Source organism: Mytilus californianus, unplaced genomic scaffold (genome assembly GCF_021869535.1).
Source record: "Mytilus californianus isolate M0D057914Y unplaced genomic scaffold, xbMytCali1.0.p SCAF_4, whole genome shotgun sequence".
In the NCBI taxonomy this organism is placed as follows: domain Eukaryota; kingdom Metazoa; phylum Mollusca; class Bivalvia; order Mytilida; family Mytilidae; genus Mytilus; species Mytilus californianus.
In genome coordinates, this window is record NW_026262690.1 from 102,053,680 (window position 1) to 102,069,175 (window position 15,496).

General features: G+C 33.2%; 1 protein-coding gene across 2 annotated transcripts in view; it reads left to right on the forward strand.

Annotated features, from left to right (window-relative positions):
- LOC127698934 (alpha-actinin, sarcomeric-like) overlaps nt 1-15,496 on the forward strand; it is a 77,168-nt gene that overhangs the window by 31,220 nt on the left and 30,452 nt on the right. For both annotated transcript variants that reach the window (XM_052202686.1, XM_052202685.1), the window contains exons 6-10: nt 5,055-5,136; nt 8,097-8,182; nt 10,699-10,791; nt 11,416-11,646; nt 12,847-12,923. In XM_052202686.1, the coding sequence (XP_052058646.1) occupies nt 5,055-5,136; nt 8,097-8,182; nt 10,699-10,791; nt 11,416-11,646; nt 12,847-12,923 (569 nt within the window). The remainder of the gene's footprint in view (nt 1-5,054; nt 5,137-8,096; nt 8,183-10,698; nt 10,792-11,415; nt 11,647-12,846; nt 12,924-15,496) is intronic.

The window sequence follows — 15,496 nt, forward strand, 5'->3', positions numbered from 1 at the left end:
GTTTTACTATAGAACCCTATGGGATATTATTTTTTAAAATTTTCAAATGATTATAAATTGAAAACCGTTTGTGATAGACACAATCTTTTTAATTGAAAATGTTCTAAATGATAAAGCCCATTAAATGAAATACAGGGTTAGTCCCCAGGGGTCACCCCCACCCCCTGCCATTTAAGAAAGTTCTGATACCTTGTAAGTGGTCAAGATCCCCACCCCTAAACCATATATATTCTGGTTTGTCATACTAAGATGGTTTGAATGATATACAGGGTTAGTCCCCAGGGGTCATCCCGACCCCCTGCCATTTGAGAAAGTTCTAATATCTTGTAAATGGTCGAGATCCCCACCCCTAAACCATATATATTCTGGTTTGTCATGATAAAGCACATCAAATGTAATACAGGGTTAGTCCCCAGGGGTCACCCCCACCCCCTGCCATTTAAGAAAGTTCTTATATCTTCTAAGTGGTCAAGATCCCCACCCCTAAACCATATATATTCTGGTTTGTCATGCTAAGATGGTTTGAATGATATACAGGGTTAGTCCCCAGGGGTCATCCCGACCCCCTGCCATTTGAGAAAGTTCTAATATCTTGTAAATAGTCGAGATCCCCACCCCTAAACCATATATATTCTGGTTTGTCATGATGAAGCACATCAAATGAAATACAGGGTTGGTCCCCAGGGGTCACCCCCAGCCCCTGCCATTTAAGAAAGTTCTAATACCTTGTAAGTGGTCAAGATCCCCACCCCTAAACCATATATATTCTGGTTAATCATGCTAAGATGGTTTGAATGATATACAGGGTTAGTCCCCAGGGGTCATCCCGACCCCCTGCCATTTGAGAAAGTTCTAATATCTTGTAAATGATTAAGATCCCCACCCCTAAACCATATATATTCTGGTTTGTCATGATAAAGCACATCAAATGTTATACAGGGTTAGTCCCCAGGGGTCACCCCCACCCCCTGCCATTTAAGAAAGTTCTAATATCTTGTAAGTGGTCAAGATCCCCACCCCTAAACCATATATATTCTGGTTTGTCATGCTAAGATGGTTTGAATGATATACAGGGTTAGTCCCCAGGGGTCATCCCGATCCCCTGCCATTTGAGAAAATTCTAATATCTTGTAAATGGTCGAGATCCCCACCTCTAAACCATATATATTCTGGTTTGTCATGATAAAGCATATCAAATGAAATACAGGGTTAGTCCCCAGGGGTCACCCCCACCCCTGCCATTTAAGAAAATTCTTATATCTTGTAAATGGTTTAGATCCCCACCCCTAAACCATATATATTCCTATTTGTCATTTCTCGAACATTTAAATGACGTATACGGTCAGTCCCCAGGGGTTCCCCCCACCCCCAATGTTCTAATATCTTGTAAATGGTTGAGATCCCCACCCCTAAACCATATATATTCCTGTTCGCCATGTAATGAACATTTGAATGACATATAGGACCAGTCCCCAGGGGTTCCTCCCCACCCCCAATGTTCTAGTATCTTGTAAATGGTCGAGATCCCCACCCCTAAACCATATATATTCTGGTTTGTCATGCCAAGATGATTTGAATGATATACAAGGTTAGTCCCCAGGCATCACTAATGCATATAACTTTACTGGACCAAACCAATTTTCACTGGACATTGCCCAATGTCAGGCGACCCTGGGAATTACGAATTATGGGAGCTTCGTTTGGGAGACTTCGTAACAGCATCCTGTTACAATCATTTCTTGTTTACAATAAAGTAGTAGTAGTCAAATCAACTTGAAACTTGATGGCACATATAGGCAATTTGATGTCAGCTTTTTTTCAAAGAAATAAGACAAAGTAGAGTTTGACCTAGATAGTGCATTTGTTTGAACATGGAAATGTATCCTTCAAAAGTTGTGTTTATTGTAGTTTACCATGAATCTGAAGTCACATCAACTTGAAATTATCTTATTAATCAACCAATACTGTTCAAATTTAAGTATTTTGTTACTGATGACAAAATTAAGGTTAAGTTTGATCTTGGCAATTTTCACTTTTGCCATTCAGGAGTTTAGGTCCTTTTATTTATTGGAAAATATCACTTAATGTTGTTTCTGTGCATGTACTGATGAACCGTTTATCCAATTCTTTTCAAATTTTATTATGTTGTTACTGACAACAAAAAATTACAGTTAAGTTCGTTATTGATTATTTTCACTTATTCATGAGAAAGGTACTTGATTTATTGGAAAATGGCATTTTAGTCATATCTTTGCTGTAAGTCCAGATCTGTTCAACAAATGGCCATTCATTGCAATAAAAATCTGGTTTGCTGTAATTTTCACAGCCTCTTGTTTTCATTAAATCCAATGATTTTATTATAATCCTAATCTGTAAAATATACCTCTAAATATTTTTAAGGTTTTCTGATTTATTGCTCATGATTTCTTAGACTGTAATTGTCAAAAAAGGAGGAGGGTCATAATAATTTCTCAGAATGGAGTTAGTTATTTAAAACTGTGATATTTATGAATGCAGAATTTCATTATTCCATACATACCCACTGCTTTTTTAGCTTTTTCTCCTCTCTTGGCGTCCGTCATTGTTAACTTTTACAAAAATCTTTTTCTCTGAAACTACTGATCCAAATTTAACCAAACTTGGCCACAATCATCAATAGGGTATCTAGTTTTTAAAAAAACGTGTCTGATGACCCCCTCCTGCCAACCAAGATGGCCGACATGGCTAAAAATAGAACATAGGGGTAAAATGCAAGTTTTATCTATTATCTTGAAAACCACTATGAATAGATAAATTTTGACAAGGGCTGAAATGTTTGGAATGATGAGATCTACCTCTTGTCTATTTATCTTCAAAATGTCAGATGACTTTTTATAGGAGTTGTTGCCTTTTAATGACGAATTTTACCAACTTTTAAAATTTTTGAAAATTATAATAGATAACAAACTTTATATAGCAAAAATGATCAGCAAGATAAGTTCTACAAATGAGTCAACATCGATGAAATTGTCTGATGACCCCTTATTGGAGTTATTGCCCTTAAATGACAATTTTTATTAATTTTTTGCGCTTCTGCCTAATATCTGAAAAAGTATAAAAGATAGATAGAAACTTAAATAGGCAAAATTGATCACCAAGACAAGATCTACAAATAAGTCGAATAGTTGAAATCTTTTTGACAACCCATATTGGAGTTATTGCCCATTAATAATGATTCTGACCAATTTTTTGCATTTTAGCCATATATCTGAAAAACTATAATACATGTAGATAGATAGAAACTTAGATAAGCAAAAATGATCAACAAGACAAGATCTACAGATATGTAAACATGGTTTAAATCTTTTGATGACCCCTTATTGGAGTTGTTCTCTTTGATAACGATTTTTGTCATTTTTTTGCAAGACTAGATCAACAAATTAGAGATTTTTGTCATTAATTCTATATAGTCCACAAAGATTGAGAGTATCCATTGTTTAAGATGCACATAGACCTAGTTGAGTGACACAGGCTCTTTAGAGCCTCTAGTTTTAAATATTTTTAATGAATCAATTGTTGCTTTCCCTTTTTATACTACCGCAAAAAAATTTTTGGGATCGTATAATGGTATGATGTCGTCTGCGTCATCGTCCGAAGACACATTCGTTTTCGGACAATAACTTTAGTTTAAGTAAATGGATCTCTATGATATTTTTTTAGAAGGTTCAATACCACAATAGGAAGGTTGGGATTGATTTTAGGGATGATGGTCCCAACCTTTTAGGAATTAGGGGCCATAAACAAGCATTTATCTAGTTTCAGGACAATAACTTGTGTGTAAGTTTATGGATCTCTCAGACATTGTACCACAAGGTTCCATATCACAAAAAGAAGGCTAGGTTTGAGTTTGGGGTTAATTGTCCAAATATGTAGGAATTAGGGGCCAAAAAAGGGCCAAAAAGAAGCATTTTTCTAGTTCGAGACAATAACTTGTGTTTATATGTATGGATCTCTCTGAAATTATACTACAAGATTCCATACTACAAAGGAAAGGCTGGGATTGAGTTTTGGGGTTATTGCTCCAAGGGGGGTTTCAATAAGTTGGGGGGGGGGATTTTTTGTTTACAATTTTTTTAAAGGATTCATATTTTTTTTTTCATAATTTTTCAAATTTCGAATTTTTGAAAAGTTTCAAGAAGAAATCTTCAATTGCACAGTATTGTGCAATGGATTTGTAAGATCTTTGACCACATTTATTTTGTGTCAGAAACTTATATTATGTCAAAAATTTGATCACAATCCAAATTCAGACAGTATCAAGCTTGAATATTGTGTCCAAATTTTGCCCCAACTGTTCAGAGTTCGACCTCTGTGGTCGTATCAGGCTGCACTCAGCGAAGCATTTTATTTGCTGCTAATTTAATTTTTGCCAAATTTGTGCATTTATCTTTTGCCAGCATGCATTGAACTTACCTTGTTGTCTGCAAATGGCTGGATTTTTTTAGTTAGAAATGCAAATTTTTTATGATAGTTTTGATTACTTGTTGTGAATATCAATTACTAACAACTTTGTAGTATAATATTTTATACAAAATAACATTGATATTTGAAAAAAATATTTGTATGACAGCAAACATGCCTTCCAACAAAAAAAAAATTATTATAAGATAATGAAGAGAAGTGAAAAAATTACAAAACAATAATAACAATAATAATAATCATTACCTTTCAAGTTATCTTTTAGCTCGTCTCATTTAGTTTTACTATTCTGTCTAATCTAGCTTACTGTGGTCAGTTTTATTGATAAAAATTATAAAAACAGTTATTAATGCAAATCATCAGTGAAAATTCACTGAAATCTAGTTACATGCACATGTAAAACCTTTATGGTTTATTAATAGTATCAGAAGTGTTGGTTTAAATAAGAAAGGATTGAACTTCATAGTATAAATAAGACTGTGTCATTAATGTATTGCTCCCTTAGTAAATTAAATGAAGAAAGAAGGATACAATAGGTTTTATAAACAACCATTTGTATTCTTATATAATAAATGATCTTATTTTGAATTCAACAGGAAAATCCTTTAGAGAACTTAAACACAGCATTCAATGTAGCAGAGCAGCACTTAGATATTCCAAGAATGTTGGATCCAGAAGGTAAACATTATGTGTTAATATAGTGTATGAAAGTATTAGGGTATTTGGAGGATTTCAGGTTTTTGACATTTTTTGTTCCTATATACTCCTTTACAAGATATTGATATTTTTCTGATTTCAGTATTTCTGTTCTTTCATCCATGTTCATGTACTTTTTGTCTCGCCCTAGACAACAGTTGCTGAGGCTAGACTTAGACATGCTGTTTCAGGCAACAGTGGCATCAAAAATTGAAAGAGTGATTAGGTCACTGTTAGAGGAACCCCTACCGTAATTGGGCTTGTATAGTTCACACTGGTACATTGTCCCCCTTCTCCCCTCGAAATTTCAGGTTAAAAAAACTTTTTGTAACTGTTAGAAAATGTCTAATGAAACTCCGGTAATTTCAAATCGTGTGTGGTAGTTTGCGGTATTTTCATGGAAAAACCAGTTTTCCATCATCAAACAGAAGTTGTAACTGCTTGTAAATGATTCTAGAACACTTCACAATTGTTAAAATAAGTCAAAATCACACAAAAAAACAATTTAGAAACTTGTGTATGTTTAAACCAGAAGTTTGAATAGAACGTGTAAAAGAAAATTAAAACGGTGAGAGTCGAAATCCGTACTTAATAGATATCACTATAATACGACTTTGAAAGTAAAACGGTTCCATCCTTGTGTAAAAAAATGTTTAATATATCTATTACATTAATGTTTGAAGGGTCATAAGCTAATACAAAACATATTCGTCGTATGAAACACCAAAACGGAACGAATAATAACCGATTACGTTTTGTAGTTTATACATGGTAAGCTGGTTTACGGTTGACTTTTATACTTTTTTCATTCCGTTTCATTCAAGCAGACTAGTTTATTTTAAGCAATGCAGTGAAAAGAAATGAGAAATTTAATTTTTAAATTTATCAGTATTAATTTGATATTGAATAAAAATAACTTATTAATATTAATTAGGTAAAATTATTAGTTTTGAAAGCGCCCTCTACAATATCAATAACAAACATGGTGGAACATAAACAAACCACCTCGCGAAATCGAATTTTTTCTCTTATTTCTTGCTTATTGTACTCTATAGTCCGCACCCATGTCTGGCAGGTTCAATTTTGGAGAATAAAACCGTGGACTATACAAGCCTTTTAAAGGTAATTATAAGGAAATGAAATATGGTAGGCAGTTGCCTTACTATTCAAACATCTCATTTTTATGGAGCATATTTCTTCACGCTATCTCAGTCATGGTCTTTTGATTTGAAACTTTTCCATATTTTACAAGTCTTTGTTCTATTTAAATTTCAGCCTTTCGGTGTTAGACTATCAAAATTACAGACAGTGGAGACATATCTATGTAGCAATAGTTTATAAACTTTTGTTTATTATAAATATTTTTTTTCTCTATTTTTTGTTGTTCAGCGGCAGACAAGTTTTCTGTTTATTAGAAAATCTTACTATATGCAAAGCTGAGCCTAAATATGGCTCAGTTATACTCTTTCTCATATTAAAGACTCTGCCGCTGTGTGTATTAGTTCATTTTTGAGAAGCCTACTAGCCCCAGCTCTCTAATATATAATACCAAACCCCATCTGGTTATGCAATTCTTTGTGACAGGTTTTTGTCGAGCCTGCGACTTTTGTCGCAGAAAGCTCGACATAGGGATAGTCGGCGGCGGCGTTAGCTAACTTCTTAAAAGCTTTATATTTTAGAAGGTGGAAGGTCTGGATGCTTCATACTTTGTATATGGATGCCTCATGTTACGAAGTTTCCGTCAGTCACATGTCCAATGTCCTTGACCTCATTTTCATGGTTCAGTGACTACTTGAAAAAAAAGTTAAGATTTTTTGTAATGTTAGATTCTCTCTTATTATAAGTAATAGGATAACTATATTTGGTATGTGCGTACCTTGCAAGGTCCTCATGCCCGTCAGACAGTTTTCACTTGACCTCGACCTCATTTCATGGATCAGTGAACAAGGTTAAGTTTTGGTGGTCAAGTCCATATCTCAGATACTATAAGTAATAGGTCTAGTATATTCGGTGTATGGAAGGACTGTAAGGTGTACATGTCCAACTGGCAGGTGTCATCTGACCTTGACCTCATTTTCATGGTTATAGTTAAGTTTTTGTGTTTTGGTCTGTTTTTCTTATACTGTATGCCATAGGTCTACTATATTTGGTGTATGGAATGATTGTAAGGTGTACATGTCTAGCGGGCATGTGTCACCTGACCTTGACCTCATTTTCATGGTTCAGTGGTCAAAGTTAAGTTTTTGAGTTTTGGTCTTTTTTTCTAATACTATGTGCAATAGTTCAACTATATTTGGTATGTGCGTACCTTGCAAGGTCCTCATGCCCGTCAGACAGTTTTCACTTGACCTCGACCTCATTTCATGGATCAATGAACAAGGTTAAGTTTTGGTGGTCAAGTCCATATCTCAGATACTATAAGCAATAGGTCTAGTATATTCGGTGTATGGAAGGACTGTAAGGTGTACATGTCCAACTGGCAGGTGTCATCTGACCTTGACCTCATTTTCATGGTTCAGTGGTTATAGTTAAGTTTTTGTGTTTTGGTCTGTTTTTCTTAAACTATAAGCAATAGGTCAACTCTATTTGTTGTATGGAAGAATTGTTAGCTGTACATGCCTGCCTAGCATGGTTCATCTGACCTTGACCTCATTTTCATGGTTCATTGGTCAATGTTTAGTTTACTTGGTTAATGTTTAGTTTATGTGACAGTTGTAATAAAGCTTTATATTTAGGACTATCAACATAATATCAATGATTAGTAAAGAAGGCGAGACATTTCAGCGTGTGCACTCTTGTTACTTTAATGATGTTGTACTTCCTGTTTCAAAAAGCTTATATGTTTAAAATGTCAACATCATTTTTGAAAATTTTGTCACTTTTTAAGGAACAAATCTTTTTATTGTAATCAGTTAATTACAGTTTGGAAAATTCTCTTTAAGATATGGTAAATTCAGTGAAACCAGATGAAAGATCAGTCATGGCCTATGTATCATCATATTATCACGCATTCTCTGGTGCACAACAGGTAAATTGTCATTATTTATTTTTTAAAAAGAAGATAGGGGTACACATCAATGAGACAGCAACCAAACAACACTATTATAACTAAAAAGACATCTAATGGTATACAACAATCTACAAGACAAACATCTATACCATATATCAAGCTCTAAATGGCCAAAGTCTAAAGTTTTGAATGTAAGACATAGATCTGTTATAAACATACTCCGAAAAGGACAAACAACAATAAGATATAAAGTTAGAATATAGCAGATTATATTTCTGGATTTGAACTAGAACACAAAACGTTTTTTTAGTCCCCTACTGACGAAGTTGAAGGGGACTTTAGGTTTGCACTCTCTCTGAAGTTGGACTTTAGGTTTGCACTCTCTCTGTCTGTCCATCCGTCAGTCCGGCAAATCAGTTTTCCACACTTTTTTTTTCGTGCTTGAAGATAATGATTTGAAAATTGGTATATAGTTTTATCATGACAAGTTACAGATCAAGTTCAATTTTGTGCCGGTCTGATGATTTTGTGCAGAGTTATGAACTTCACTTAAATAATCAGTTTTCAACACTTTTTTTCGTCGTGCTTGAAGATATTGACTTGATATTTATTATATAGTTTAAACCATGACAAGTTATAGATCAAGTTAGCATTTTGTTTAAATACAATGAATTTTTAACCAGTAGGGGACTATGATTATTTGAGAAAATTCACTCAAATAATCAGTTTTCCACACCTTTTTTTCGTCATGCTTGAAGATATTGATTTGAAAATTTGTATACAGTTTTCTCATGACAAGTTACAGATCAAGTTCGAATTTTGTTCAGGTCTGATGATTTTATGCAGATTTATGGAGTTCACTTAAATAATCAGTTTTCAACACTTTTTTTCGTCGTGCTTGAAGATATTGACTTGATATTTGTTATATAGTTTAAACCATGACAAGTTATAGATCAAGTTAACATTTTGTTTAAATACAATGAATTTTTTAACCGGTAGGGGACTATGATTATTTGAGAAAATTCACTCAAATAATCAGTTTTCCACACTTTTTTTTCGTCATGCTTGGAAGATATTGATTTGAAAATTTGTATATAGTTTTCTCATGACAAGTTACAGATCAAGTTCGAATTTTGTTCGGGTCTGATGATTTTATGCAGATTTATGGACTTCACTTAAATAATCAGTTTTCAACACTTTTTTTCGTCGTGCTTGAAGATATTGACTTGATATTTATTATATAGTTTAAACCATGACAAGTTATAGATCAAGTTAACATTTTGTTTAAATACAATGAATTTTTAACCGGTAGGGGACTATGATTATTTGAGAAAATTCACTCAAATAATCAGTTTTCCACACATTTTTTTCGTCATGCTTGAAGATATTGATTTGAAAATTTGTATATAGTTTTCTCATGACAAGTTACAGATCAAGTTCGAATTTTGTTCCGGTCTGATGATTTTGTGCAGATTTATGGACTTCACTTAAATAATCAGTTTTCAACACTTTTTTTCGTCGTGCTTGAAGATATTGACTTGATATTTGTTATATAGTTTAAACCATGACAAGTTATAGATCAAGTTAGCATTTTAATTACATACAATGAATTTTTAACCGGTAGGGGACTATGTATTGCCATGCAATACTCTCAGAATGCTTGTTTTTTTTTAATCTCATAAGGAATAACATGTTACAGAAATCAGGTGGAAACAAGTACTTTTAGTATGACATATTTTAAAATAAAAAGGCCTCTAGAAACAATACTAAGAAATACAAATGGTTGCAGCTACTAAAAGCTAGGTCTAAGTACTTTATTCTGCTGGTGTACTAATCATTCCTTATGTGTCCACAATAATATTTTCACTATTTTTTTGCATTTAAACATTATAGAGAACAGTCACCTTGCAAAAATAAGAAGGCTTTTCACTTGAATTTACTCAATGTTTGTTTATTTACTGTAAACAAAATTGTTTCAAAATATTAACCACATTTTTTTTTGTTTGTTAAAAGGACCCAATCAGAATGAAGGGTGCATTTAGTGTTGCAATCATTCTATTGAAAACATTTCAAACCACAAGAAAAGGATTGTTCTCTGCTGCTTCAAGATAAATTTAACCCACTTTGCTTGTCTCATAGCATTCTTGTCTCCATTTTGTAGAGGGGGTCATGAGTTTATATATACCCCTGGTAAAAAACGAAGACTTCATAATTTGTATTTGTTTCTTCTCTGCTAAGCACATAGCATTTAAGGATTTAGCCCACAGACAGGTTGGCCTAGAGTCAAGAATAATATGTATTTGTTAGCCGTGTAGGGTAACGTGTTCTAGAAAATCATTCTAATTGTGTCGATCAAATACAAGCAGGTTCATAATCTTATCACATCAACATGTTCTTATTCAGATATACATGGATTGTTGTCCATCCATCATATCTGAATTTTAGTTGCTGACTGAAAAACTAATTCAATAAATGAATTATATTAAAATTTTGATTAAGTTCCCTTTAAGATCTGATGTTAATGTTTATTGTAGGCAGAAACAGCTGCTAATAGAATCTGTAAGGTTCTTAAAGTCAATCAAGAAAATGAAAGATTGATGGAAGAATATGAAAGACTAGCCAGTGATGTAAGTATTGAAAAAAGAAAATTTATACATTTATTTTTACCATTTATATATGGGTGAGCAGTGACTTGTAGTGTTTTTAGCAATCCTGCTATCTGACAAATAACATCTGCCTCATTGAACAAGCAGATTCCCAAATGTTTGGATGATTTCTTAGTCACATTATTTCATTAAAGGTAGCAAGCAAAAAAAAATTTTACATTTCATTTGAAATCAAGGTGTAACTATAAACTTTTCTGTAGTAGACCATGGGCACATTTTAACAAATTCAATATTGAATATTTGACTGATGAATTACATTTTTAGAACTTAACTTTTGGACAGTGGTGATAATTTGTGTAGTAAGGTTTGGTGCAAACTCCTGCTTTATTAAAGCAACTATTATTATTATTTTATGTATTTTTTGTGCACTTTAAAAACTTTTCAGATATAGATGATATTTTTGGTTACTGTGTATTAATCATGAAAATGCAAAATAGAAGACCACTGTATATTGAAATTGTTTTTAATCAGTTGTAGTACTTGATTTTATGTTTGTTTTAATTCACAGAGGTATTATAATTAAACATATATATATGTAATAGAATTCTGGAATTACTTTTCAAATGATATTGCTTTCTTCTTCAGCTTCTTGAATGGATCAAGAAAACCACACCATGGTTAGAAAACAGAACAACAGATAACACCTTACCTGGTACTCAACGCAAATTAGAAGAATTCCGTGATTATAGACGGAAACATAAACCTCCCAAACTAGAAGATAAAGCTAGACTAGAAAACAGTTTTAACACGTTACAAACTCGGTTAAGGCTGAGCAACAGACCAGCTTATCTACCAACAGAAGGAAAAATGGTCTCAGTAAGTAAAGAAAGAGGACTAGGAAGTCCTATAATACAGCCTTGATTATTATTAGAGTAGTGTTCAACAAAATTAAAATTTTCTATAGGCAAGTATGTAAATTTTGTAAAATCACAAAATCAACCACTTTATCAAAATTATGATTTTCTCCATGGATATGTTCAATTATTACATCACAAAGACATTATTAATGGTGGACTATGTTAAAGTTTATTGATTTTGTAATTGGCAGATACTTTTAAACATTCTTCTAAAATTAGGGGGCCTCGGTGGCCGAGTGGTCTAAGTAGTTACTACTGTAATCACTAGCCAGTCAACACTGAGGTTGTGAGTTCGAACCCCGCTCGTGCGGGTGCACTCGACTCCAATCTTAATTGACTAGGATTGTCAGTTTTCCTATCGAAGGTCGGTGGTTTTCTCCGGGCACTCCGGCTTCCTCAACCAATAAAAACTGGCCGCCACGAAATAGCCCAAAAGCGGTGCTTAAAAGTGGCGTTAAAACACCAAAAATCAAAATCAAATCAAATCTTCTAAAATTACTAACGCCCAGAGACTACACAACTCTATACACATAACCACGGCCTCGTAAATGCAAATACAAACCAAAGTAAAGTATCAAATTGAATACCCACACGACAGTGCCATGTGCTGAGTTTAATTACACATTATGATACCTTATATCATGTCGACAAAATAAAGTCAGTATTTTATAAATTCTACTGAAATCAAAATATATTAAATATAGCATCAAATAAATTCACAAAAGCAAGATAAAAAAAAATTTTTAAACTGTGATAAACGTCTTCAAGTTGGCCCTGTCATGTTGAATACTTTTTTCCCATGAAGTGTGTGAAGAAAAATAAACGTCTATGGGGAGACAACTAGAAGAAATTAATTTCAATCTTATTCAGTTCCTTCAAACTGTTGAAATAACATTTTTTCCTCTAAAAGTTCATGGTTATCACTTCATTTAGATTTCATGGAATTTGAGGGCCAATATAGACCCTTTGTGAACTTCATCTTTTAAATTGTAGATGGAAAAATTGCTTCAGAAAGTAAATTTTATCTTTAGAAGGAAAAATGGTCTTAAAACTAATTGTTATGATTTGCTTCAGTCACAGATGCAGAAGTTCTTCCATTGAAGTCTTTTTTGTGAACATAAGATTACTTAATATACTTTGTTTTTCTCCTTTTGTATAGGATATTGCAAATGCCTGGAAAGGCTTAGAACTAGCAGAAAAAGGCTTTGAAGAATGGCTCCTCTCTGAATTACAAAGGTCTGTAATTTTTATATGAGTTTGATATTGCAATGTATGATTTCTGTTACTGGTTATTTTCACAATTAAAGAACACTGTATGGAAGCAGGATATTGCTACTAGCTGAATCGAAGAGAGGTAGTAAAATACAAGCTGCCATACATATCAATATATAAGTTGTCTTACACTATCGAAAGTTTTTTTTTTGATTTGCATAACTTTTAAAGACAATTTATGAAAATTATGGATTGTGTATTTATAGTGGGTCATGATTGAATAATAGGAAGAAATATCCAATCATTAGAAGCATTAAACTGCTCCTTTTCTTGATCCAAAGTAATCAGTGCATCTTTTTTCCTGGTAGTAATGGTAGTTTTTACCTCCATATTTTATTATACGACCGCAAAAATTGAAAATTTTTTGGTCGTATATTGGTATGACGTTGGCGTTGGCGTCGTCGTCGTCCAAAGACACATTGGTTTTCGCACTCTAACTTTAGTTTAAGTTAATGGATCTCCGTGAAATTTTACCATAAGGTTCAATACCACGAAAGGAAGGTTGGGATTGATTTTGGGGGTTATGGTACCAACAGTTAAGGAATTAGGGGCCAAAAAGGGGCCAAAAATAAGCATTTTTGTAACTTCCAGACAATAACTTGTGTGTAAGTGTATGGATCTCTCTGACATTGTACCACAAGGTTCCATATCACATAGGGAAGGCTGTAATTGATTTTGGGGGTAATTGCCTCCAAATTTTAGGAATAAGGGGCCAAAAAAGGGGCAAAAAACAAGCATTTTTCTAGTTTCATGACAATAACTTGTGTGTAAGTGTTTGGATATTTCTGAAATTGTACTACAAGGTTCCATATCACAAAGGGAAAGCTGGAATTGAGTTTGGGGGTAATTGCCCGAAACGTTTAGGAATTGGGGGCCAAAAAGGGGCCAAAAATAAGCATTTTTCTAGTTTCCAGACAATAACTTGTGTTCAAGTGTATGGATCTCTCTGAAATTGTACTGCAAGGTACCATACCACAAAGGGAAGGCTGGGATTGAGTTTGGGGGTGATGAATCATAAGGGGGTTCAAAAAATTTGGGGGGGGGGATTTTTTTTTTTTCTTTTTTTTTCTTTTTTTCCTTTTTTTTTTCTTTTAGAATTTTCCATTTTAAGCTGGTTACTTCTGATTAATATTTAAAAGCAAATAATAATGATATGGTAGGAGATACACACCAAACAGGATGTGTAAATTATTATATAATAAGTATTGTGCAATAGCAAGAAATTTTCAATTGCACAGTATTGCACAATTGCAAGAAATCTTCAATTGCACAGTATTGCGCAATAGCAAGAAATCTTCAATTGCACAGTATTGCGCAATAGCAAGAAATTGTCAATTGTACAGTATTGCACAATAGCAAGAAATTGTCAATTGTACAGTATTGCACAATAGCAAGAAATATTCAATTGCACAGTATTGTGCAAAAGAAGATACTTCGTATAAATTGCTTATTTCTTGATCAATTTCAATGGGGTTTTATTCTTGAATTCTTGGGGTTCTTTAATATGCTGAATCTAACCGTGTATTAAGTTTTTGGATTTTGGGCCCCGTTTTTAAATTGGTCCACATTGAGGTCCAAAGGGTCCAAAATTTAACTTTGTTTGATTTCATCAAAAATTGAATTATTGGGGTTCTTTGATATGCCAAATCTAACCGTGTATTTAGATTCTTAATTTTTGGTTCCGTTTTCAAATTGGTCTACATTAAGGTCAAAAGGGTCCAAAATTAAACTTAGTTTGATTTTAACAAAAATTGAATTTTTAGGGTTCTTTGATATGCTGAATCTAAACATGTATTTAGATTTTTGATTATGGGCCCAGTTTTCAAGTTGGTCCAAATCGGGGTCCAAAATTAAACTTTGTTTGATTTCAACAAAAATTGAATATATGGGGTTCTTTGATATGCTGAATCTAACCATGTATTTAGATTTTTGATTTTTGGGCCCCGTTATCAACTTTGTCCACATTGAGGTCAAAAGGGTCCAAAATTAAACTTTGTTTGATTTCATCAAAAATTGAATTCTTGGGGTTCTTTGATATGCTGAATCTAACCATGTATTTAGATTTTTTATTTGTGGACCCGCTATCAAATTGGTTCATATTGAGGTCAAAAGGGTCCAAAATTAAACTTTGTTTGATTTCATCAAAAATTGAATTATTGGGGTTCTTTGATATGCCAAATCTAACCGTGTATTTAGATTTTTAATTTTGGGTCCTGTTTTTAAATTGGTCTACATTAAGGTCCAAAGGGTCCAAAATTAAACTTAGTTTGATTTTAACAAAAATTGAATTCTTGGGGTTCTTTGATATGCTGAATCTAAACATGTGTTTAGATTTTTGATTATGGGCCCAGTTTTCAAGTTGGTCCAAGTTGGGGTCCAAAATTAAACTTTGTTTGATTTCAACAAAAATTGAATATATGGGGTTCTTTGATATGCTGAATCTAAACATGTATTTAGATTTTAGATTTTTGGCCCAGTTTTCAAGTTAGTCCAAATTGGGGTCCAAAATTAAACTTTGTTTGATTTCAACAAAAATT